Source organism: Bombina bombina, chromosome 1, assembly GCF_027579735.1.
Source record: "Bombina bombina isolate aBomBom1 chromosome 1, aBomBom1.pri, whole genome shotgun sequence".
In the NCBI taxonomy this organism is placed as follows: Eukaryota; Metazoa; Chordata; class Amphibia; order Anura; family Bombinatoridae; genus Bombina; species Bombina bombina.
Window position 1 is genome coordinate 1,142,756,291 of NC_069499.1, and position 27,776 is coordinate 1,142,784,066.

The window sequence follows — 27,776 nt, forward strand, 5'->3', positions numbered from 1 at the left end:
ACCTTGCCTTTCATCTAACCAGTGGCTAAACTACTGTGATTAAAGGCTTGCCAAGAAAATATTAGTCTTTCTGCCCTGCTATGGGCCCTTTTAAATTTAAGTTATCCAGTTACCTGTGCTGCTGCCGCTGCAGTCTGGAGAAGTCTTCCCTCTTCCCAAAGACACCTTGCTACAATGCGTGCAATCTCCATAGGCTTTTCCAGGTATCTGCTCTGCAAGTAGTTGACATTCAAAGACAAATAAAAAAGCAAATTAACTGTGGGTATTGTAGAATTTGCAATCGTGTGTTTTTTTTTTTTTTTTTTAAGGAACTTTATCCACTTTTTAGTTAAAAACATAATTTATGTAAGAATTTACCAGATAAATTAATTTCTTTCATACGAGCTAGTGACATATGGGATATACAATCCTACCAGGAGGGGCAAAGTTTCCCAAACCTCAAAATGCCTATAAATACACCCCTCACCACACCCACAATTCAGTTTAACGAATAGCCAAGTAGTGGGGTGATAAAGAAAGGAGTAAAAAGCATCAACAAAGGAATTTGGAAATAATTGTGCTTTATACAAAAAAATCATAACCACCATAAAAAGGATGGGGCTCGTGAACTCTTGCCAATATGAAAGAAATGAATTTATCAGGTAAGTTCTTACATAAATTATGTTTTCTTTCATGTAATTGGCAAGAGTCCATGAGCTAGTGACGTATGGGATATCAATACCCAAGATGTGGATAATCCGCCTCCCAATTGTCTACACCTGGGACATGCACAGCAGAAATTAGACAGGAGCTGGATTCCGCCCAAGCAAGTACCCGAGATACTTCTTTCATAGCTTGGGGACTGAGTCCCCCCCTGATGATTGACATATGCCACTGTTGTGATATTGTCTGTCTGAAAACAAAATGAACGGTTCTCTTTAACAGAGGCCAAAACTGAAGAGCTCTGAGACTTGCACGGAGTGCTAAAATATTGATTGGTAACCTCGCCTCTTGATATTTCCAAACCACTTGTGCTGTCAGAGATCCCCAAACAGCTCCCCAACCTGAAAGTCTTGCATTTGTAGTGATCACAGTCCAGGTTGGCCAAACAAAGGAAGCCCCTTGAACTAAACGCTGGTGATTTAACCACCACGTCAGAGAGTGTCGAACATTGGGATTTAAGTATATTAATTGTGATATCTTTGTATAATCCCGGCACCATTGATTCAGCATACAAAGCTGGAGAGGTCTCATGTGAAAATGAGCAAAAGGAATCGCGTCCGATGCTGCAGTCATGAGGCCTAAAACTTCCATGCACATAGCCACTGAAGGGAATGACAGACTGAAGGTGCCGACAAGCTGCAACCAATTTCAAACGTCTCTTGTCTGTTAGAGACAGAGTCATGGACACTGAATCTATCTGGAAGCCTAAAAAGGTGACCCTTGTCTGAGGAATCAAGAAACTTTTTGGTAAATTGATCCTCCAACCATGTCTTTGAAGAAACAACACTAGTTGGTTTGTGTGAGATTCTGCAGAACGTAAAGACTGAGCTAGTACCAAGATATCGTCCAAATAAGGAAACACCGCGATACCCTGTTCCCTGCAACGTAACTGAAATTTTTTTGGCGCCAACAACATCCGGAAAAGACACACTTGCGTCACTAATGATGCAATCCTGTGTAAGGACTCGGCGTCAACTACAACACCGGAAATGACTAACTTGCGTCAACGGACGTACTTTTGTGCCAAGAATGATGCAATAAAGTCTAGCATTTGGCGCACCCGCGGGCCTAGTACTGCCCGCAAATTGCAAGAAAAATTTAGTCAATCTGAAAAAAAGACTAAACCCCAGGTAAGAAAAAATATTTCTTAATATTTTTTTTTCCCCAAATATGAAACTGACAGTCTGCACAAGGAAATACATGAACCTGACTCATGGCAAATATAAGTACAATACATATATTTAGAACTTTATATAAATGCATAAAGTGCCAAACCATAGCTGGGGTGTCTTAAGTAATAAAAAACATACTTACCGAAAGACACCCATCCACATGTAGCAGATAGCCAAACCAGTACTGAAACTGTTAACAGTAGAGGTAATGGTATATGAGAGTATATCGTCGATCTGAAAAGGGAGGTAGGAGATGAATCTCTACGACCGATAACAGAGAACCTATGAAATAGATCTCCCGTGAGGAAAACCATTGCATTCAATAGGTGATGCTCCCTTCACATCCCTCTGACATTCGCTGTACTCTGAGAGGAATTGGGCTTCAAAATGCTGAGCAGCACATGTCAACGTAGAAATCTTAGCACAAAATTACTTTACCACCTCCATAGGAGGCAAAGTTTGTAAAATTGAATTGTGGGTGGGGTGAGGGGTGTATTTATAGGCATTTTGAGGTTTGGGAAACTTTGCCCCTCCTGGTAGGATTGTATATCCCATACGTCACTAGCTCATGTGGACTCTTGCCAATTACATGAAAGAAATAGCGCTTGTGTGCAATGCTGAATTCCGCCAGGGGAATTCAGCCCGCCAGAGGCAACTGTGGCGGGCAGGGGCGCGTATGTGCGCCTCAGCTTGATAAATCGCCCACTAAGTATTTGTCCATGTATACTGAGATAAGATAAGGATGATTTTGTGTAAATATGGAGAGAAAAGCTAATGTCGTCTGCTCTCCAAGCTCAGTCCATTTCATTGGGTTGTGGCCCGAATTACCAGCAACAGCTATTTCATATAAAAAAGTAGAGGTATACCTAATATTACAGCGCTTCGCTAATACAGCGCTTTGGGGAGCTGAAGTACAACCTCCAAGGATTTTGAAACTGTGCTGTACTTATCCTGAGATTGCAAGAAAAGTGAATGGCACCATTTGTGAATTCACCATTTTTACAGCATTACATTGCAATCTGTGTCTCAGTGTTGTAGTCTGGCAAAATTTACTACAGTAATTGTCACTGTTTTACAGGTACAGTATTTTTTGAATACTAACTGAATACTGTGCTGTGCTAGTGTTAAACTAAACTTAGCGCTATTGCACACCTAATATATGTTTGTTCAAACATGTTTTCAAGTTTTTAAACACACTGGCATGTGAAAAGAAAGCTAAAACCACATTGTTTCACTTTAATGGGACAGTCAACCCAAATAGCGTTATCATTTATACATATAAATTTGCCCTGGATCATCATTTCTCAATGTAGCCCATTTTTAAAATATATAGAGTTTGTCAGTAAAATCACTTTTCGCGCTGCAGCCGTTTCAAAATGTCTGTTAAGCCCCTCCCCTTTTACGTCAGCAGTGACATCAGCAGGTTTTTGTAACTTGTGTACGTGTTCTATCTTGCTCGTAACCTGATTTTTGCGCATGCGCAGTGCGCCTCTGGTATTGGTATTGAAGGGGAACGTTTGAACACAGGCTCATTATCTGTGCTGTTTACAGTGGAATCTTACCAGTGTCCTGTTTCTTCAACCCTCCGGCCGGCAGAAGTTATCAGCAGTTAGCAGCTTGTACTTCTTCATAGCATTACAACTTATATGGTATGTCACTTGTTTTTTGCGCATACATTTCATGCTGGTATTTAGCAAAAATTACTTTCATATATACAGATATTCATGATATACAGACATTCCAGACATAGATGTTAAACAGCATATATAGTATACATAACGCATACATGTGTAAGCTCACACACACTGTACTACCTGGAAAAAAAAAAAAAGAAGCTGTAATGAAAGTCATTTTTGCTAAATACCAGCATGAAATGTATACACCAAAAACACCAGTGACATACCATATAATTTGCAATGCTACTAAGAAGTACAAGCTGCTAACTGCCGATAACTTCTGCCGGCCGGAGGGTTGAAGAAACAGGACACGGGTACGCTTCCACTGTAAACCGCACAGATAATGAGCCTGTGTTCAAACGTTCCCCTTCAATACCAATACCAGAGGCGCACTGCGCAAAAATCAGGTTACGAGCAAGATAGAACATGAACACAAGTTACAAGAACCTGCTGATGTCACTGCTGACATAAAAGGGGAGGGGCTTAACAGACATTTTGAAACGACTGCAGCACGAAAAGTAAGTGATTTTACTGACAAACTCTATATATTAGAAAAATGGGCTACATTGAGAAATGATGATCCAGGGCAAATTTATATGTATAAATGAAAACGCTATTTGGGTTGATTGTCCCTTTAAGGCAGATTTCACTTTACAGCGGGGCTCCGGTCCCTAACCCGCTGTATGAGTGAGGTATACCTGTATACATAAAGCAGCAGTCTCCCATACATGTTTGTGTATCACATTAAGGGGAAATGTACACTGTTCCTTAAAAAAAAAAAAAAAGAAGAAAAGAAGAAAAGAAAACCCTCATGATTCAGATGTATTCAATATAAAAAAAAAATAAAAAAATATCCAATTTCTTCTACATTAAACTAAGAATTAAATACTTAAAGTATTTTGCATGTAGATCTTTTGCATTGCGTGGCGTAAGTGCTTATATACAGTACAGATGTATTTGTTTCATAATGTAGATTTGCTGTGATTAGCCAATAAGATGGCATGACAGGTTGACACTGTGCATTGCTTTTAGTGGGTTGGAGCCAAGTTAACAAGTGCACGTGGTGAGACTGGAGAAGGATGCAGCAATGCTTGTGCTACAACACAAATAACATTTACAGAGATGAAATTTCTTATTTTTCATGAAAAAAAGCAGACAACCTTATTGACCTCAATTTCATAATAAAGAAAGCAATATTCTGGCAACATAATGCTTCATTAGGGGCCATACACAAGCAAGAAAGGCTGTGGTTATTATTAAATTGCTTTACCTGTAGGAACTGCTTTATGCGCCTCAAATTGTGTTGGTAAAGGACGTTTGACTCCTGTAGGAACCTGCTGTATTGTTGGTCTATCTCCCCGAGAAGGTTGTGAAAGACAAGTGTGGCATGGGACTCTTTACTGGCAGCAAACCCCCTGGAACACAATGTGCAGTGTTAATTACTTAGCTATTTACACAAGTCATCTGCCAGACGAGTGCAAACATTCTTTCTTAATGCAATGGTACAGTTTTCCCCACAGTTTATTTTAATAGTTATGGTAGCTAACAAACATAAGCAAGATTTTCTATTTAAATAAAACATTTGAATTAGGATTGTAATCTTATCAATCATCATATGACAGAATTTCAAATATTGGAGTTTTTATTTCTCTAATTTTGTGGCAAACAGTAGGCAAGGAAAAGAGAAAGAAAAAAAAACACAACATTAAAAAAAAAAATATATTAAAAAAAAAAAATGTATGCTTAAAGGGACACTGAACCCACATTTTTTCTTTCATGATTCAGACAGAGCATGCAATTTTAAGCAACTTTCTAATGTACTCCTATTTTTCTTCGTTCTCTTGCTATCGTTATTTGAAAAAGAAGGCATCTAAGCTTTTTTTGGTTGAGTACTCTGGACAGCACTTTTTTTTATTGGTGGATTACCAAAAATGGGCCGGCATCTAAACTTACATTCTTGCATTTTAAACAAAGATACCAAGAGAATGAAGAAAATTTAAAAGGAGTAAATTAGAAAGGTGCTTAAAATTTCATGCTCTATCTGAATCACGAAAGAAAAAAAATGGGTTCAGTGTCCCTTTAACGGATATATTATTTCTTTCTTTCTTAGTGGTGAGAGTTCACGAAAATCCTTACTATTGGGAATTCATCACCTGGACACCAGGAAGAGGCAAAGACACCCTACAGTAAAAGCTTTAATTTCTTCCCCACATCCTGTTCCCTCTCAGTATTTCATATAGCCAAGAATAGGAGGAAGAAGAAAGATAGATAGTAGGGTAAAGAGGTGCAAACTAGAACTGCAGCATTTAGTAAAATTGTCCGGGTTCCACCAAGAAAGAAAGTTACTTCAACCGAAACAAAAAAGCATCAAAAGGATGGATATGAAGTAACTCTGCAAAAAAGCTGTACTTAAGTCCCCTTGTCCAATAAGTACAAGCTGAAATATATAGGCAAAAAAGAGGTAACTGACCCGCCTCCAAGTAAGCTCTAAGAAATAGACACCTCAACCATGAAGCAACAGAAACGTCCCTTACCTTTTCCATGAAAACAAATAAACTGAAACACTGATGAAAGTCTAGTAGCCTGGACAAAAAAGTGAAATACCTAGACTACCCTCAAGAAGAGTGACAAGCACTCTGACAAAGATTTGAGTTAGAATCTAGGTTCAATTGGATAAAGTTGCAAAACCCCTTAGAACCAAGATCAGATTCCAAGGAGGAAACAATAAAAAGGGAATGAAACTAACCAGAGCCTGAACAAATGTTGAATATTGAAGATAAAATGGCTGCTTGTGTAATAAAACAAAGATGCAAAAAGTTACCTGCTTTTAGTGCGCTGGCTTAAAAGCCCGTGTTTCAGCCTTCCTGATTCGGGGAATCCGAACAGCATACAATGCATAACCCTTAGCTGAAAACTAAGACAGACTTGCAAGTCTAAAACAAGATGTCCACTACAGAGCCAAAAAAACAACAACTTTGAAACATGAACTAAGCATTCCATCTCAAGGCAGACAAAGTAAGAGCCAGAAGACCCTGGAAAAGAAAATGTTCTTATATAACTGATCTAAACAAAAGAGAGGACATCACAAATAACTGCTGAACATCTAAACTAGATCAGCACCCCTTGTCTACAGGAGCAAGTAAAATCCTGAAAACCTCTCCCATTTGATAACCACTAAGCCATAATGGCTTCCTGTGACCTCAGAATGGGACATGCTGGATGATACAGAGATGAACCTATGTCCAGTCAGTATGAAAAACTTCCATCACTAGAGTGCTACAAGAATCATCCTCACAATCGTGTAGGCTACCGCCAAAATGAAGTTGGACCGAAATTAAAGAAAGAAACAGTTTAGAGGATAGACTTAGCCTGAAGACCTTTAAGTTCCCACGGAGTGTAAGCTATATATAAGTCACCTCGCCTAGGGAGGGAACAAACTCCCTGAGACCCTCAAGATCTCTATGCTGTACTCCAATCCAAATGGTTGGCATCCGTGGAAAGTAATTTTCCAGACTGACAACATCTCCAAGAAAAACAAAATTTATGCTTACTAGATAAATTCCTTTCCTGGCAGGGAGAGTACCCGACTTCATTTCTTACTGTTGGGAAATACAACATCTGGCCACCAGGAGGAGGCAAAGACACCCCAGCTAAAGGCTTGAAGCCACAACCTAATACAATGGGTTGAGCATGTAGCTATATTCAGATCTCATTACTTTATCACATTGTGTACATATACCTGCTTCTTTTATTTTAGATCTGTCCTTAAACCAGTCACCAATACTTGGAGAGAACAATGGGAAATAAACATTATATTACCTTATCTATTCTATAACCCACTGGGAGTGTAATTTCTTCTACTCGCTGTGTTAACACAGCTTGGCCTTGAGGCCAAAAACTTTCAGGATGGGTGGGGATACCACAGGCTAAATAAACTATTTCAAATGCCAATACAAGGGTAATGTAAATACTTAAACAATTTAATACATTCCAGCAGGTAAAGTGGATCATTGGAAATAAATCAAAGGGGAGAAATGTTTTGAGTAAACTGTCCCATTAATGAAGGACTGCACATCCAGAAGCTCAGCTAATCTCTTGTGCAGCAACACAGACAGGGCCTATATCTGTCCCTTCAGGGAACTAGCAGATAGACCCCTTTCCAGTCCATTCTGGAGAAAAGATAACATTCTGGCAACTTTATCCTTATGCCAAGAAAAACAACGCTCCTCACACCAGTGCATGTAAGTCTGCCACACCTTATGGTAGATACATCAAGTAACTGGCTTAAGAGCTTGAATCAAAGTGTCGATGACACTCTCAGAGAAACCTCTCCTGGATAAGACTAAGCATTCAATCTCCACACAGTCAGCCTCAGAGAATCTAGATTTTGATGAAGGAAAGGTCCCTGTATCAGCTGCTACAAGGTAACCTACACGGAGGAGATGAGGACATCCACACCAGATCCGTGAACCAAGTCCTTCGCGGCCAGGATAGAGCAATTAGAATCACAGATGTTTGCTTCTTTTTGATGCGGGACACCACACGAGGGAGAAGAGGTAATGGAGGAAAGAGATATACGAGTCTGAACCTCCATGGGACCGCAAGGGCATCTATTAGAACGCTTGAGGAATCCCTCAATCTCTACTCATACTTGGGTAGTTTGGCATTGATTCGGGAGGCCATGAGGTCTATCTATCTCCGGCATCCCCCATCTGCTGCATATCTTTGCAAAGACCTCGGGGTGGAGAGTCATTCCCCCGGGTGAAAGGATTGCCTGCTGAGGAAGTCTGCTTCCCAGTTGTCCACACTTGAATGTGGATCGCTGACAGCGTACAGTTGTGGGCCTCCGCTTATTCTAGGATTTGAGAAACTTCTCTCATCGCTAAGGAACTTCTCGTTTCTCCCTGATGGTTGACGTAGGCTACTGAAGTTATATTGTCTGATTGGAATCTGATAAACTGGGACGAACCCAAGAGGGGCCAAGCCTTCAGAGCATTGAAGATTGCCCAAAGTTCCAAGATATTGAGTCCACAGCCCTTGTGCCTTCCTAGCACCCCAAACGGCTCCCCAGCCGGAAAGACTGCCGTCCATAGTCACAATCTCCTAGGACGGTCTCAAGAAGCATGTGCCTTGGGACAGGTGATCTTGACATAGCCACCAAGAGAGTCTCTCGAAAGGGTTGTCCAGAACGATCTGTTGTGACAGAACGGAATGGTCACGGTTCCATTGTCTCAGCATGCATAGCTGTAAAGGTCTGAGATGGAATCTGGCAAAGGGAATGATGTCCATACATGACACCATGAGTCAATCACCTCCATACACTGGGCCACTGAAGGTCTCAAGGAGGTCTGGAGGGCAAGACATGCTGATAGCTTGCAACGTCTCTGATCTGTTAGAAAGATCTTCACAGACACCGAGTCTATAACTGTGCCCAGGAAATTCACTCTGGTATTTGGAGTAAGCAAACTCTTTTCCAAGTTTATCTTCCATCCATGTGACCGAAGAAGTCTGAGTGATCCCTTGCTAGACGAAAAGATGGTGCCTGTACCAAGATTTTGTCCAGGTAGAAGCTACTGCTATACCTTGGGTTCTGGCAACAGCTAGAAGAGCCCCCAGAACCTTCTTAAATATCCTTGGAGCAGTAGCTAAGCCAAACGGAAGTGCTATGAATGGGAAGTGTTGATCCAGAAAGGCGAATTTCAAGAGCTGGAAATGTCCCCTGTGGATCGGACTGTGAAGGTATGCATACTTCAGATATATGGTGGTCATAAACTATCCTTCCTGAACCAGGGGAAGGATTGATCTTATAGTCTCCATCTTGAAGAAGGGGACACTTAGAAATTTGTTTAGGCACTTCAAGTCCAGAATTGGACGAAAAGTTCCCTCCCTGAGATAGGACCTCCAGAACCTAAGGATCCTGAAACCAAGAGTCTGAGAAAAGTGACAATTTGCCCCCTATGCGATCTGATCCAAGATCGGGGGCCGCCCCTTCATGCCGATTTATCATTGGCGGGCTTCTTTGTCCGTTTGGACTTGTTCCAGGACTGAGCAGGCTTCCAAGTGCTCTTAAGATCGTTGGGATTTGTCCGAATGAAAGAAGCGAAAATTAGAGGACTGCCGTTCCTTAGGTCTGTTCTTCTTATCCTGAGGTAGGACTAGGAAGGCACCTTTCCCTCCAGTAACTGTAGAGATGGAGTCCAGACCTGGTCCAAATAAAATCATCCACTTGAAAGGAAGAGAAGAGAAAGGAGTCTGTATTTAGAGGTCATATCCACAGACTAAGCCTGCAACCAGAGAGCCCTGCGGGTTAGGACCACAAAACCTGAAGCCTTAAGCATTCAGATGAATAATCTGCAAATTCGCATCACAGGTGAAAGAATAAGCTTCTCTTAAAGCTTTAATTCTCTCCTGAATATCCTCAAGGGGAGATTCCACCTCGATAAGTTCCGACAAGGAGTCACACCAGTAGGTGGCGGCCCCGGCCACTGCTGCCGCCAGTTAAAATAAAAATCATGCATATTGGAACATTCTCCTTAGGAAAGTTCTTATCTATAAGTTCTCTAAAGGAAGAGCTATCCTCAAGAGGGATAGTCCACAGCAACTTTGTTCCACAGCACCAATCACCAGGAGAAAATCTTTAATCTTTAAAGCATTTATTGATCTTTCAGCTCATACAAAGCAATGGCACACAGCAGCAAACGCAACGTTTCGGGCTATTCACCCTTAATCATGGTAATACAGAACACCTGTATGCTGCTCCTTAAATACCATATGATTTAACCATTACCACACCTGAATACAAAAACATACACATTTAAAACCACATTATACTGCCACCTAGTGGTCAAAAAAACTGTTTATAATACATATATATATATATATATATATATATATATATATAATATTAAAAACAAAGATCAATAAATGCTTTAAAGAATTTCTCCTGGTGATTGGTGCTGTGGAACAAAGTTGCTGTGGATCTTCTGAGAGGTGTTTGCAGTGGCCCTCTACCACTTGCATCAGGTCTGTGCTGTTTGTCATATCTGAACTCAAGGATAGTAGTATGCTTAGCTAGCATCGAAATGGCACCATCCACCTTAGGGATGGAGCCCCACAGCTCTAATTGAGAGTCAGGGGACTGGGAACAATTTTTTTAAAAGTAGCCAAGGGAGAAAAGGATGTTCTAATTCTTTCCCATTCGTTACTAATAATGTTCGCCATACAAACTGGGACAAGAAAAGATTGTGGGACATTGCTGCATTCATAAACCTCCATCTAACTTAGGGATCTTAGGTTCCTCAGGTAGCTTAGCCTCTGGAACGTCTAGCGTAGACAGCACCTCCTTCAGTAAAAAATGAAGATGTTCAATTTTAAATCTAAAGGAGGGTTTCTCCGCCAGAAGAGATATAGTAATAGAAGTCTCTGACTCCGAAAGTTCACCCTCTGATACCACAGAGGGTAACTCATCCTCGGATAGCTGGGTCATACAAGCTAGATCCGATTGGAAATTAGATGAATCTAAAACAGGAGGAGAACTGTGTTTAACCTTTCTTTTACGTTTCCCAGAGATAGGTAGGGCACTCAGGGTCGCAGAAACCGCCGATTGTGACTGTGCGGTAAAGTCTACAGGAAAAACCCTCCAGACAGAGAAATAGCTGTGCCGTGGGGAACTGCATGTAAAGCGGTTAGGGTAGAAAGTGTACCAAATCTCTCGGGTCACAGAATCCTGAGAGGTTGATGGCTCAGAGAGACTAACAGCTCTAGGGTTAATAGTAGATTTAGCTCCCTTCTTAGATTTTAAAACAGTACCCAAGCAATTGGAACAAAATTAAACAGGCAGGCAAACCACGGCCTCCTCACAATATAAGCAGGTATTATTAAGCACTACAGAAAGAGTGGAACCTTCTAACATATTATCAGAGTCCTCCATAGTAGGTATGTAATCCCACAGTAGAAAGAGAAAAAACTATACAAAAATATAGAAAGGCACCTTTACAAACCAATGTCGGGGGCACTCACCACCTCCTAGACCCAAACAAAATGTCAAGAAATGCTCCTCAGGATTGCTGTCTGTAGCAGGAGCATAAGGAAGTTAATGAAGCCGAACCTGGTCACATGGTGCGCAAGGCAGGACCTCCTCTGCTATGAAAAAAAAAAAAAGTGTGTGAAGCTATTAGGAGCTGCACAACTCACAAAAAAGAAAGTGAAACCTGCATGTTCCAGCCAAAAGTACACAGTCTAAATGAGCCCTGAAAACATTTTTCACAAATGTTAAAGCATGTATATAAGCTCACCAAACTGTTCCCAATAAACTCCCTCTGCCTTTCCTTAAAGGAAAATGAAACCCACATTTTTCTTTAGTGATTTAGAAAGAGCATGCCATTTTAAGCAACTTTCTAATTCACTTTTATTATATAATTTGCTTCATTCTCTTTATCATTTGCTGAAATGCATATCTAGATAGGCTCAGTAGCTACTGATTGGTTGCTGCACAGATGCTTTGTGTGATTTGCTCACCCATGTGCATTGCTATTTCTTCAACAAAGGATATCTAAAGAATTAAGCAAACATATAAATCAAAAAGATAACAGAAGTAAATTGGAAGGTTGTTTAAAATTGTATTCTCTACCTGAATCATGAAAGAAAAATGTTGGGTTTAGTGTCCCTTTAAGTGTTAACGGTAGAGCATGCATAACCTATTGTGTAAGCCAAACAAAGGAACTTTGAGGCATAGATAGAATAACATAGCACCGCTATGAAAAAAACCTCCACAGAGAAGATGTACTTAATGGAAAAACACTCCTCCGATCTATCGGCAACAAGGAGGCGTGGTTACAGACCGGCACAGAGACGAAAATGGTGCCTCTGTCCAAATGAAGAAGGCGGGACTTACCAAGCCACGCAGTTCCTAATAGTAACACACATGTCGGAACAAAAATGAAGCGCGCCTTAACCCAGCGCCTCATCATCCGACCCTGTCATCCGGCATACCGGAAAAAAAAGGCACACAGTGTTACTGGCAAAAAAAAAAAACGTACTTGGGGACCATAATCCGGCTACAACATATTGAAGAAATCCTGGAGCCCATAAAAAAGTGTGGTTGAGGCCAGAGGGTTACTGGGGATAAGGCGGGTGGTGGGGCTAGAGAGGTATTAATTTGCTTAGGGATGACCTGGTAGGTCACGCGGAGGGGTAGGGGCAAACCTTGCAGGAGAAATGGAGATGAGGAGCTATGGCCCGGTATTGTAGGTGGCTCATAGCCGAAACGGGTTAAGGGGAATGTCACGGATGGAGCACCCAACCTAGGAGGGGTTCACAGGGGCTGCTTTGGTGGGGTGGACAGGGTTTCACGTGTCCCTGTTTTGCAGAATCGTTCAAAGCAGCTGCAAAATCCGAGAACAGCGGGAAGTGGTGCGGCTGTTGGTGGGTCTGATCACATGCTCTGAATTCCAGAGCCAGATGGGACACGGTCTAGGACTAACGACCTGTTGCACAACCAAGGAAGTATGGCTCTGGGTCATCCGGCAGTGGAGAAAAAGGGTGTGTGTACAAGCGCTAAGGTAATCCCCAAGCTGTATCCAAACAGAGATCCTAACCAACCTCCAAAAAATATGCACAAGTAGTAAGAAGTGAATACAGCGCCAACAAGAGGCCAAGGGATAAATATACTCACAGAGAGATAAAAGAAGATTATTTAATGAACCATGCTAAAAAGCATCAGTAATAAAAGACTATATATAAAAAATGTAAAAAGCACATATAAATAAAATTACAAATACAGGAATATCTTACAGAAGCGGCTCAAAGGGCCAAAGCTGATAATTACAATAAAAACAAAAGGTAATAACAGGTGATCAGTGTGAGTGGTACACCAGAATAAGAGTGTATACTGATAAAACAGAATTAGCCTAAGTACAACTGTAGCAAGTGCATCAAGCAAAAAACTAATAAACAATAATACAAACAATAGTGTTCAAAATTAGTGTTACAAAAATAGTGTTCCAAAAAATAGAAAAATGCACTGCAGTGCAAAAAAAGGGGGGTAGCAAAATAATTGTATAGATACAATCAAATAGTGAGTGAGTGCAAATGGATATAAAAATGCTAGCTACTTAATCCAGTGAGGTTAAGATATAATTAAATAAAATACACAATATGCAATAACATAAAAAATAAAATACACAATAAGCAATAACATAAAAAATAAAATATAAAATATAAAATATAATCCAAAAAAGTGTTCAAAAAGTTGATCAACAAATGTTAGTGAAGAACAAAAATAAGTCAATCAAAACTAAAAAATGGAAAAAAGGGTGATGAAAAGCAAGGTGAAAGTGAGGAAATTGATTCCTTCCAATGTTAGTTACTTTAACAGATCCAAATTCCTGAGTGTGGTTGCTGAAGTAGCTGATTGGATCCTAGCACCTGTCAGCTGCTCCTATGGTATCCTAAAAAGTGTCCCTGTAAAAAAAGAAATTCACAACATAGTGTATCCAATATGAGAATGAAGTAAAGATTAAAGTAATGCTTACCAATATGTCAACGCGTTTCTGCCCTCAAAAAAGGGCCTTTCTCAAATATGAGAATGAAGTAAAGATTAAAGTAATGCTTACCAATATGTCAACGCGTTTCTGCCCTCAAAAAAGGGCCTTTCTCAAGACTAGGCTAGTCTTGAGAAAGGCCCTTTTTTGAGGGCAGAAACGCGTTGACATATTGGTAAGCATTACTTTAATCTTTACTTCATTCTCATATTGGATACACTATGTTGTGAATTTCTTTTTTTACAGGGACACTTTTTAGGATACCATAGGAGCAGCTGACAGGTGCTAGGATCCAATCAGCTACTTCAGCAACCACACTCAGGAATTTGGATCTGTTAAAGTAACATTGGAAGGAATCAATTTCCTCACTTTCACCTTGCTTTTCATCACCCTTTTTTTCCATTTTTTAGTTTTGATTGACTTATTTTTGTTCTTCACCAACATTTGTTGATCAACTTTTTGAACACTTTTTTGGATTATATTTTATATTTTATTTTTTATGTTATTGCTTATTGTGTATTTTATTTTTTATGTTATTGCATATTGTGTATTTTATTTAATTATATCTTAACCTCACTGGATTAAGTAGCTAGCATTTTTATATCCATTTGCACTCACTCACTATTTGATTGTATCTATACAATTATTTTGCTACCCCCCTTTTTTTGCACTGCAGTGCATTTTTCTATTTTTTGGAACACTATTTTTGTAACACTAATTTTGAACACTATTGTTTGTATTATTGTTTATTAGTTTTTTGCTTGATGCACTTGCTACAGTTGTACTTAGGCTAATTCTGTTTTATCAGTATACACTCTTATTCTGGTGTACCACTCACACTGATCACCTGTTATTACCTTTGTTTTTATTGTAATTATCAGCTTTGGCCCTTTGAGCCGCTTCTGTAAGATATTCCTGTATTTGTAATTTTATTTATATGTGCTTTTTACATTTTTTATATATAGTCTTTTATTACTGATGCTTTTTAGCATGGTTTCATTAAATAATCTTCTTTTATCTCTCTGTGAGTATATTTATCCCTTGGCCTCTTGTTGGCGCTGTATTCACTTCTTACTACTTGTTCATCCAGCAGTGGACTCATGGACAGGTGAGAACAGTTTTATTGCAGGGGGACCTGGGGCTAGTGCTGTGGGTGGTGTTAGTGTGCATGTTGATCAGATGTCACAGGCACTAGAAACAGGCTTGAGGGAGTTGTTGGCTAAGTTAGACAGTGCTAGATAGTTAGGTTCTTTGGAAGGGGCTGTACCCGGGAGTCTGCATACTGGGGTTCCGGGGGGTGTTGTGGCTGGTGGATCTTCATTGGTGAACAAGAGTACTCAGTTGACAGTTCCTCATGTGCAGGCGGAGTCCACTCAAGGGAGCAGTGCTGCTGGGACAGCTGTGGGGAGTCCTGCCAATAAGGTCTGAGATTAAAGTGTCCGATACTGCTACGGCCAGGTTGTGACTTTGCTCCATTGGCCCCTTGGGCAGACGGCTGAATTGAGGGAAGATTTATAAAAGGAAGTATCTGGAGTTTTTTTCCCTCCTGCCTTTGGAACAGTCTTTTGAAGTTCCGGAGGATTCTGAAAAGGATCTGTCTAAAAAGGAGGAAGAGAGGAAAAAACGCTACAGGAAACTGCCCAAAACTTTCACGAACTGGTTTCAAGCGTTTGTGATATACACCAGTGTGTTTGCGGGCAAGTTTCCAGAGCAGAGGCCAGCGCTTTTTTGTTACTTGGATGAAATAGCAGCAGCCCAGAGGACCTATGGGGGTATGGCTTGGTGGGCCTAAGATGAGCAGTTCAGACAGAGGTTAGCAGTTAAGCCTGACAGGAAGTGGGACGATAGGAACATGGGCCTATGGCTTAAGATGGTGACCCTGCTTAGGTCCTCGCAGCTCTTTTGAGCTGGTGCTGGCGGACAATCCTCTGGGGGGATGTCGGCATCGGTCGAAAAAGGGATTTTGCTTTGCATACAACAAGAAGGTTTGTAAGTAGGGAGTCACCTGCAAGTTCCGACATGAATGTTCATGGTGTGGGGGTTCCCATCCTTCCACAAAATGTTTCCGTAAAAAGGCAAATCCAGTGGGTTTGGTGGGTCCTTTGACAAATGGGTTGTCTCCAGTGAAGCTAAGGGCGATGGAGCGGTGGCTCGTCAAGTACGCTAGGGTGCACGGCTGTAGAGAAAAGGCAGTTTTACTATTTCAAGGTTTTGAATTTGGTTTCTTGATTCCTTCGGAGGGTGGGGTGGAACAATTTCGGGGGAAATCTAAAATCTGCTAGCCAATGGCTTGGGGTGGTTCGGGAAAAGATTGATAGGGAGGTGTCATTGGGCCGCATGGCAGGCCCCATTGGTTCTCCTCCCCTGCCTAACTTGAAGCTTTCTCCTTTGGGGGTGGTGCCCAAGAAGGAACCTGGCAAGTTTAGGATGATACACCACCTATCTTTCCTTAAGGGTCATTCGGTAAATGACAGCATTCCAGAGGGCATGGCGTCATTTTCGAATACTTCTTTTGACCAGGCCATACAGCTCGTTTGGGAAGCTGGGGCTTTTCCGTTGCTGGCGAAAGTCGATATTGAGGTGGCTTTTTGGTTTCTGCCGGTGAACCCTAAGTCTCATTACCTGTTGGTTTGCTTCTTTGAGGGCACCTATTATGTGGACCTATGCCTTTCAATGGGCTGTTCCATTTCTTGTTTGCTGTTCAAGTGCTTTAGTACGTTCTTGGAATGGATGGTTAAGGTTGTGTCTGGTTCCCGGTCTGTTATTCACTACCTGGACAACTTTTGATTTGTAGGTCCGGGTGGGTCTGAGGAGTGTAAGGGGTTGCATGATGCTTTTTATAAGTTAGCTGAAGAATTTGGGGTCCCCATAGCAAGGGACAAATCTGAGGGGCCTGTGACCGCTTTCAGTTTTTGGGTATAGTGAATGACTCAGAGAGAATGGAGTGCAGGCTTCCTATTGATAAAGTTTCTGACATGGTGGGCCTTATTGAGCGATTTTTGGTTGCTTCCAAGGTGACCCTGAGGGAATTGCAATTGTTGATTGGCAAATTGAATTTTGCTTGCCTGATCATCCCGAATGGGAGGGTTTTTTGCAGGTTGTCGTCTTTGGCTACTGCCCGGGTGGTACGGCCTTATTTTGTGAGGCTAACTAGGGAGCTCAACGAGGACTTGTGGGTTTGGGTTTTGTTCTTGAGGGAGTTCAATGAGCCTGCCTTATTTCAGGATGTTAGGAGGTCCAATGAGGACCTGGGCTTGGTTATCTATGCCTCTGGCTCGTGTGGGTTCGGGGCTTATTTTCAGGGGCACTGGTGCATGGCCGCGTGGCCAGAATCATGGTCCGGGAGTGAACTTGTACAGAATTTGGTGTTTTTGGAGTTATTCCCAATTGTGTTGGCGATGTTTCTTTGGGAAGGGGAACTTGCAAACAAATCAGTTTTGTTTGGCCCCATGTACTTGGGCTTCTTATGTTAAGGTTTGGGGTGAATGGGAGTCATGGTTGTTGTTGAAAGGGGTTTGTCAACTTTAGGATGAATTGTGTGGTCCTTTGTTTCTAATGGTTGTGGCATTTGAGGTTGGCGGGCTTGTCAGCATTGGCGTTGGAGAAAAAGATGTCTGCATTGGCGTTTAGACTGAAGTTGCTAGGTTTACAGGATGTGACGAAAGTTTTTTTGTGTGAGGCAAGTCCTTAAAGGTTTGAAGAAGGAAGAGTTTGGACAGTAGGAGACCCATTACCTTTACTCTGCTGCTCCGTATTTGGAGCTTTCAGAATAACGGAGTTGGTCGGCAAAACTAGTATTTCTCCAGGGGGTTTGTTGGTGGAAGACGTGTCAGTATCTGGGTCCAGAGTTGATATTTTGTTAAGGAGGAGTAAGACTGATCAGATCGGAATGGGGAGGAATATTGTACTTTTTGCAAATGACGGGGAAGTTTGCCCTTGTAAAAGTTTGGAGGCATTTCTGTTACGGCCTCAAGTGCAGGGCCCTTTGTTTATTTATTTGGATGGGTCCTTCCTATCCCAACTCCAGTTTTGGGCGGTATTGTGTAAAGCGCTGGGGTGTTTGTGAATGGGTCCATCAGAATTTAGTTCCCATTCATTTAGGATTGGGGCAGCTACGGAGACGTCTCTATAGGGCCTGAGTGAGAGGGTGGTCAAGCATATTGGGAGGTGGAGATCTAATAAGTATCAGTTATATGTGCGGCATGATTTCGCGTCACGTTTTTTTAATGCTGTGTGTTTTTCTTTTGGTGTTCTAGGTATGAGGATATGGGTTGTTGGACATTCATTCGTCTAGTGGGCAAGGAGAGCGGCTGCTATGAAAGAGGACGGTTTTTTAGGTTTCCCTTCGGATGCTTGGGAGGTAAAATTGCCAACAATTTCCACCCCCGGATGTTGTGGTCGTCCATGCTGGAGGGAATTACTTGGGTTTTATGTCCCATCAAGAGCTAGTCAGAAAAATGAAGAGGGATTTGGGGAGATTGCAGGATTTGTACCCGTGGATGAGGATTGCGTGGTGTGACATTGTTCCCAGGCAGGTGTGGAGGAAGTGTGGGACCTGGTTAGGTTACCCTGATTTGGAAGAAGTGGGCCAAGGTGAATTTTACTTGGGTTACGGGGTCCATCTCAATAATTTTGGCATGCAGCTGTTCATTTTGGATATTAAGAAAACACTGAAGGGTTTGACGGAAATGGACTGATGGTGTCAGGCCAGTCGTTGGTGGGGGTGCTAGTTCTTTACACGTGTCAAGAAATATGGTCAAGTAGAAAATGGGGGAAATTGGTGCCTCTCTACGGGGTGAGAGAGCACGTGTAGGGTTTCTAGCTGCAAGAGGTTCCCTAGAGCTAGGTGTTAAAAGATAGGATTGACAGGCTCAACAGATACTAAGTTGTGTCCAAAGGACTGACGGCCATATTATTAAGAGAATTGAACTAGCACCGCAGTTTAGGACAAAAAGGTGTGAGAAGGTTGATGTGGTTATAAGGATGTTTATATGTTATTTAAAGTTATAGAAAATATATATTTAATAAAGGAGCTGCGGCCAAAACATTTTTACCAACGTGAGTCTTGTGTCGTTATTTATAATATAAAATGAAAGGTTGGTAATGAGGATAATAAGTTAAGGAAAATAATAAAAGGGGGAAAAAATTGACGACTCAAAAGGTCAGGTGTATCCCTGGAAGCAGACTCAATGGATGGAAGGGAGCTTGACCTGTGGGAGGAGAGAGCCCCATGGCTGGGTTTAAGGGAAGAAAGGGGGTGGAGTATTCAGGCTCAATAAAAAATAGAATTGAGCGGGAAAAGTTGCAGAAAGTTGTTTTACAAGAAGTCTGTGAAGACATCTCCCTACCGCCCTCCCTATTTATGGTTTGAGTTAAATAAATATTGTCGCAGACTATTAGCGGGGGTGCTAGTTCTTTACACGTGTCAAGAAATATGGTCAAGTAGAAAATGGGGGGAAATGGTACCTCTCCACAGGGTGAGAGAGCATGTGTAGGGTTTCTAGGGGCAAGGGGTTCCCTAGAGCCAGGTGTTAAAAGATAGGATTGAAGGGCTCAACAGATACCAAGTTGTGTCCAAAGGACTGACGGCCATATTATTAAGAGAATTTAACTAGCACCACAGTTTAGGACAAAAAGGTGTGAGAAGGTTGATCTATTTATAAGTTTTAAAATGATTGGTCATTATTGAATTTTTATATATGTTATTTAAAGTTATAGAAAATATATATTTAATAAAGGAGCTGCGGCCAAATTTTTTTTTACCAACACGTGAGTCTTGTGTCGTTATTTATAATACAAAGTGAAAGGTTGGTAATGAGGATAATAAGTTAAGGAAAATAATAAAAGGGGCGAAAAGTTGACTCAAAAGGGCAAAACATTTCAGTACATTCGGCTTGTTCAATCTTGATCCAGCACAGCAGCTGATGTATCAAAAACACAGGGGAAAACTTAAATCAGTTTGAAGTCCCACATCTGACAAAAATCATCCATAGTATTTTTAGGAAGTTTCCAATTTACTTCTATTAAAGGGGCAGTAAACTTACAAACTAATGCTATATAATTCTGCACATAGTGCAGAATTATATAACATTAGCTTACCGGCAGATGTATACATAAAATTATTACAGAAATTAAAATTGTTACGTAAAAGTTCATTTTACCAGAAAGCCGCTCCTTGCTCTACTGAACGGGTCTGTTTTTTTACACAGCGCAGCGGGGCAACACTATCTAGTCACAGTGTGCCGGGTCGCACCATTAAAATGAATGTAGCTCGCTCCCGCTACTAGACCAGAGCGGGAGCTCTGGTAAAATAAAGTATTGCAGAACAATTTTATGTAAAGTTCAATGTATACATCTGCCGGTAAGCTAATGTTATATAATTCTGCACTATGTGCAGAATTATATAACATTAGTTTGTAAGTTTACTGCCCCTTTAAACTTGCTTAGTTCTCATAGTATTTTTTTGTTGAGGAAACACCTATGTGGTTGTCTGGAGCACTACATGGCAGGAAATAGTGCTGCCATTTTGTGCTCTTGCAGATGGATAACATTCTTGCAAAACTGCTGCCATATATTGCTCTAGTCCACTGGTTTTCAAACCTGTCCTCAGGCCTCCCCAACAGTCCAGGTTTTCTGGATTACCTTGGAAGAGAGCAGGTAAAATAACCATGTTTAGTAATCAGCTGATTATTTCACCTGTGCTCCAGTTCAGATATCGTCAAAATGTGGCCTTCTAGGGAGGCTTGAGGACTGGTTTGAAAATCCATTCTCTAGATACATGAAAGCTCCTGAACTTACATAACAGCTTTCAACAAAGGATACCAAGAGAAAAAAGACAATGTAATAATAGACAGTTATTTAAAATGGCATGCTCCGATTTATCAAAGTAAAATTTTGTGTTTCACGTCCCTTAAAGAACATGTTTGACACCAACTCTAGATCTTGATAACTCCACTGTTATGTTATTTTGTAAAATATGTTATTGCAGGAGTTGCTACTATGTTTAATAAATTGGGACTCAGTTTAGGAAACCATATTCCTGCAAATCTGAGTAATGAACTGCTGCTAATTGCCCCCATTGTTTTGTTTGGAAACAGACTGACTTTATTATTAAGAACTTTTCAACTCTTCAATCCCCTTGACAAGTGCATATAAGATATAATGTTGCAATGCCAGAAATATTACCCTCACTTCCAAAATGAACTATCTTCCCCCAGGAAATTGCAGGTGTTGGGCAATATGCAAGTCATTTTTAGCAGTAACAAACCCAGGCCCACTTGTTAAAGGGACAGTAAATACACCAATTTACATCTAACTGCCTGTAATAGACACTACTATAAAGAAGAATATGAAAAGAAACTGATAGTATACTTTTTTTTTTTTTTAAAAAACACATATTGAGAAACTCCCAATTTCACACTCTTGATGAGGTTAGTCTGGGACACCCACTGAAATGGGCTAAGAAAGCAGGTAGAACAGATACACCCCCATCCCCTGCATATGAAAAGTCCCATTATGCAAAGAGGAGCAAGCATGAGTCTGTACTGTAGAAATCAGTATACATCTAAAGCTTTGGGGCCTGTTTAGGAATCTGAAAATCAGCACAGTAAATAGCAAAACTATATATTGTTACAAAAATACTTCAGATGAGCTATTTAAATGGATCATCTACAATACATTTATGTGGGATAAAATCTAGTGTACAATGTCCCTTTAAGATACTTTTGATGCACACAAACACAGAAGGCATTGAAGTTACACATAAATGAAGCAAAAAGCTATATTTTGGTTACACTAAACTACACCATGTACTTTTTGCATTACAGGCTCTAGATAACCGTTTTTAACCATTGCAAAGGGATGTCAACTAGAGGAAGCATTCTAAAGACCCCGTTGATTACTGGCTAGCTCATGCTTGAAGGCTGCAAAGCAGGACTTTACCTATGTATTTCACCCCTTTCTATGGGACAAAGAAAACTTATCTATGCAAAAAAACTAAATTTATGCTTACCTGATAAATGTATTTCTTTCCGGACATGGAGAGTCCACAACTGCATTCCAATTACTAGTAGGATATTCAACTCCTGGCCAGCATGAGGAGGCAAAGAGCACCCCAGCAAAGCTCTTAAATGTAACTGCCTTACCCATAACCCCCAGTCATTCAGCCGAAGGAAATGGAAAGGAAGAAAACACAAAAAGGGTGAAAAGGTGCCTGAGGTTTACTAAAAAAAAAAGCCGAATTATTAATAAAAAGAGGGCGGGGTCGTGGACTCTCCATGTCCGGAAATAAATTTATCAGGTAAGCATAAAGTTTGTTTTCTTTCCTATGACATGGAGAGTCCACGACTGCATTCCAATTATTACTAGTGGGAACCAATACCCAAGCTAGAGGACACGGAATGAACAGGGAGGGAGAAAAAGGCAGGAGGACCTAAACAGAAGGCACTACCGCTTGAAGAACCTTTCTCCCAAAAGAAGCCTCAGCCGAGGCAAAAGTATCAAATTTATAGAATTTGGAAAAAAACATAATTTATGCTTACCTGATAAATTTATTTCTCTTGTGGTGTATCCAGTCCACGGATCATCCATTACTTGTGGGATATTCTCCTTCCCAACAGGAAGTTGCAAGAGGATCACCCACAGCAGAGTTGCTATATAGCTCCTCCCCTAACTGCCATATCCAGTCATTCGACCGAAACTAGCCGAGAAAGGAGAAACCATAGGGTGCAGTGGTGACTGTAGTTTAAAATTTAGACCTGCCTTAAAAGGACAGGGCGGGCCGTGGACTGGATACACCACAAGAGAAATAAATTTATCAGGTAAGCATAAATTATGTTTTCTCTTGTTAGGTGTATCCAGTCCACAGATCATCCATTACTTGTGGGATACCAATACCAAAGCTAAAGTACACGGATGAAGGGAGGGACAAGGCAGGTACTTAAACGGAAGGGACCACTGCCTGTAGAACCTTTCTCCCAAAAATAGCCTCAGAAGAAGTATCAAATTTGTAAAATTTTGAAAAGGTATGAAGCGAAGACCAAGTCGCCGCTTTCCAAATCTGTTCAACAGAAGCCTTATTTTTAAAGGCCCAGGTGGAAGCCACAGCTCTAGTAGAATGAGCTGTAATCCTTTCAGGGGGCTGCTGTCCAGCAGTCTCATAGGCTAAGCGTATTACGCTCTGAAGCCAAAAAGAAAGAGACGTTGCCGAAGCCTTTTGACCTCTCCTCTGTCCAGAGTAAACAACAAACAGGGAAGATGTTTGACGAAAATCTTTAGTCGCCTGTAAGTAAAACTTTAAAGCACGGACTACGTCCAAATGATGTAAAAGACGTTCCTTCTTTGAAGAAGGATTAGGACACAATGATGGAACAACAATCTCTTGATTGATATTCTTGTTAGAAACTACCTTAGGTAAAAACCCAGGTTTTGTACGCAGAACTACTTTATCTGTATGGAAGATCAGATAAGGAGAATCACATTGTAAAGCTGATAACTCAGAGACTCTACGAGCCGAGGAAATAGCCATCAAAAACAGAACTTTCCAAGATAAAAGTTTGATATCAATGGAATGAAGGGGTTCAAACGGAACTCCTTGAAGAACCTTAAGAACCAAGTTTAAGCTCCATGGAGGAGCAACAGGCCTGGACGTCTGGAACCTCTGCCAGACGCTTGTGCAAAAGGATAGACAGAGCAGAAATCTGTCCCTTTAAAGAACTAGCTGATAATCCTTTATCCAAACCCTCTTGGAGAAAGGACAATATCCTAGGAATCCTAACCTTACTCCATGAGTAATTCTTGGATTCACACTAATGAAGATATCTGCGCCATATCTTATGGTAGATTTTCCTGGTTACAGGCTTTCGTGCCTGTATTAAGGTATCAATGACTGACTCGGAGAAGCCACGCCTTGATAAAATCAAGCGTTCAATCTCCAGGCAGTCAGTCTCAGAGAAATTAGATTTGGATGATTGAAAGGACCTTGTAGTAGAAGGTCTTGTCTCAGAGGCAGAGGCCAAGGTGGAAAGGATGACATGTCCACCAGGTCTGCATACCAGGTCCTGCGTGGCCACGCAGGCGCGATCAAGATCACTGATGCTCTCTCCTGTTTGATTTTGGCAATCAGTTGAGGGAGCAGAGGAAACTGTGGAAACACATAAGCCAGGTTGAAGAACCACGGTGCTGCTAGAGCATCTATCAGTGTCGCTTCTGGGTCCCTGGACCTGGATCCATAACAAGGAAGCTTGGCGTTCTGGCGAGACGCCATGAGATCCAATTCTGGTGTGCCCCAACGATGAACCAATTGAGCAAACACCTACGGATGGAGTTCCCACTCCCCCGGATGAAAAGTCTGATGACTTAGAAAATCCGCCTCCCAGTTCTCTACACCTGGGATATGGATAGCTGATAGATGGCAAGAGTAAGTCTCTGCCCAGCGAATTATTTTGGAGACTTCTAACATCGCTAGGGAGCTCCTGGTCCCCCCTTGATGGTTGATGTAAGCCACAGTCGTGATGTTGTCCGACTGAAATCTGATGAACCTCAGGGTTGCTAACTGAGGCCAAGCTAGAAGAGCATTGAATATTGCTCTTAACTCCAGAATATTTATTGGGAGGAGTTTCTCCTCCTGAGTCCACGATCCCTGAGCCTTCAGGGAATTCCAGACTGCACCCCAACCTAGAAGGCTGGCATCTGTTGTTACAATTGTCCAATCTGGCCTGCGAAAGGTCATACCTTTGGACAAATGGACCCGAGATAGCCACCAGAGAAGAGAATCTCTGGTCTCTTGATCCAGATTTAGCAGAGGGGACAAAACTGTGTAATCCCCATTCCACTGACTGAGCATGCATAATTGCAGCGGTCTGAGATGTAGGCGCGCAAATGGCACTATGTCCATCACCGCTACCATTAAGCCGATCACTTCCATGCACTGAGCCACCGAAGGGCGCGGAATGTAGTGAAGAACACGGCAGGAATTTAGAAGCTTTGATAACCTAGACTCCGTCAGGTAAATTTTCATTTCTACAGAATCTATCAGAGTTCCTAGGAAGGAAACCCTTGTGAGGGGTGATAGAGAACTCTATACCCTCGTTCACTTTCCACCCATGCGACCTCAGAAATGCCAACACTATGTCCGTATGAGATTTGGCAATTTGGAAGTTTGACGCCTGTATCAGGATGTCGTCTAGATAAGGGGCCACTGCTATGCCCCGTGGTCTTAGGACCGCCAGAAGAGACCCCAGAACCTTGGTAAAAATTATTGGGGCTGTAGCTAACCCGAAGGAAGAGCCACAAACTGGTAATGCCTGTCTAGAAAGGCAAACCTAAGGAACCGATGATTATCTTTGTGAATCGGTATGTGAAGGTAAGCATCCTTCAAATCCACTGTGGTCATGTACTGACCCTCCTGGATCATAGGTAGGATTGTCCGAATAGTTTCCATCTTGAATGATGGAACTCTGAGGAATTTGTTTAAGATCTTTAGATCCAAAATTGGTCTGAAGGTTCCCTCTTTTTTGGGAACCACAAACAGATTTGAATAAAATCCCTGTCCTTGTTCCATCTGTGGAACTGGATGGATCACTCCCATTATTAGGAGGTCTTGCACACAGCGTAAGAATGCCTCTTTCTTTATCTGGTTTACAGATAATCTCAAAAGGTGAAATCTCCCTTGTGGGGGGGAAGCTTTGAAGTCCAGAAGATATCCCTGAGATATGATCTCCAACTCCCAGGGATCCTGAACATCTCTTGCCCACGCCTGGGAGAAGAGAGAAAGTCTGCCCCCTACTAGATCCGTTGCCAGATAGGGGGCCGTTCCTTCATGCTGTCTTAGAGGCAGCAGCAGGCTTTCTGGCCTGCTTGCCTTTGCTCCAGGCCTGGTTAGATTTCCAGGCCAGCTTGGATTGCGCAAAAGTTCCCTCTTGTTTTGTAGCAGAGGAAGTTGATGCTGCACCTGCCTTGAAGTTTCGAAAGGCACGAAAATTAGACTGTTTGGCCCTCAATTTGGCCCTGTCCTGAGGAAGGGTATGACCCTTACCTCCAGTAATGTCAGCAATAATTTCCTTCAAACCAGGCCCGAATAGGGTCTGACCCTTGAAGGGAATGTTAAGTAATTTAGACTTTGAAGTCACGTCAGCTGACCAAGATTTAAGCCATAGCGCCCTACGCGCCTGGATGGCGAATCCAGCATTCCTAGCCGTTAGTTTAGTCAAATGAACAATGGCATCAGAAACAAAAGAATTAGCTAGCTTAAGTGTTCTAAGCTTGTCAAGTATTTCAGTCAATGGAGTAGCTGTCTGAAAGGCCTCTTCCAGAGACTCAAACCAGAACGCCGCAGCAGCAGTGACAGGAGCAATGCATGCAAGGGGCTGCAGGATAAAACCTTGTTGAATATACATTTTCTTAAGGTAACCTTCTAATTTTTTATCCATTGGATCTGAAAAAGCACAACTGTCCTCGACAGGGATAGTGGTACGCTTTGCTAAAGTAGAAACTGCTCCCTCCACCTTAGGAACTGTCTGCCATAAGTCCAGTGTGGTGGCGTCTATTGGAAACATTTTTCTAAAAATAGGAGGGGGGGGAAACGGCACACCGGGTCTGTCCCACTCCTTAGTAATAATTTCTGTAAACCTTTTAGGTATTGGAAAAACGTCAGTACACACCGGCACCGCGTAGTATTTATCCAGTCTACACAATTTCTCTGGCACTGCAATTGTGTCACAGTCAATCAGAGCAGCTAAAACCTCTCCAAGCAACACCCGGAGGTTCTCAAGCTTAACTTTAAAAGTAGACATATCTGAATCAGGTTTCCCTGAGTCAGAAACGTCACCCACAGACTGAAGCTCTTCCTCAGCTTCTGCATATTGTGACGCAGTATCAGACATGGGCCTTAAAACATCTGCGCGCTCTGTATTACGTCTAACCCCAGAGCTATCACGCTTTGCTCTGAATTCAGGCAGTCTGGCTAATACCGCTGACAGGGTATTATCCATGATTGCCACCATGTCCTGCAAAGTAATCGCTATGGGCGTCTTTGATGTACTTGGCGCCATTTTAGCGTGAGTCCCTTGAGCGGGAGTCAAAGGGTCAGACACGTGGGGAGAGTTAGTCGGCATAACTTCCCCCTCGTCAGAATCCTCTGGTGATAATTCTTTTAAAGAGAACAGCTGATCTTTATTGTTTAAAGTGAAATCAATACATTTAGTACACATTCTCCTATGGGGTTCCACCATGGCTTTTAAACATAATGAACAAGGAGTTTCCTCTATGTCAGACATGTTTATACAGACTAGCAATGAGACTAGCAAGCTTGGAAAACACTTTAAATCAAGTTAACAAGCAATATAAAATGTTACTGTGCCTTTAAGAGAAACAAATTTTGCCAAAATTTGAAATAACAGTGAAAAAAGGCAGTTAAAATATGTATGTAACAAGTTAGCAGAGCATTGCACCCACTTGCAAATGGATGATTAACCCCTTACTACAAAAAAACAGATTAACAAAACGAAAAATATGTTTTTTAAACAGTCATAACAACTGAGCTCCTTACTTTTGAAGCCTTTTGAGCCCTTCAGAGATGTCCTATAGCATGCAGGGGACTGCTGAGGGAAGCTGAATGTCACAGTTTGTAATTTTAACTTCACCAACTGTAACTTTTATACTATAACAGTGGAAAGCCTCAGGAAACT

General features: G+C 41.6%; 1 protein-coding gene across 4 annotated transcripts in view; it reads right to left on the minus strand.

Moving 5' to 3' along the window:
• Positions 1-27,776, minus strand: part of STAT3 (signal transducer and activator of transcription 3) — a 600,544-nt gene that overhangs the window by 470,320 nt on the left and 102,448 nt on the right. For all 4 annotated transcript variants that reach the window (XM_053699116.1, XM_053699126.1, XM_053699099.1 and 1 more), the window contains exons 3-4: positions 4,821-4,965; positions 114-212 (exon numbers count right to left, since the gene is read on the minus strand). In XM_053699116.1, coding sequence (XP_053555091.1) covers positions 114-212; positions 4,821-4,965 — 244 coding nt within the window. The remainder of the gene's footprint in view (positions 1-113; positions 213-4,820; positions 4,966-27,776) is intronic.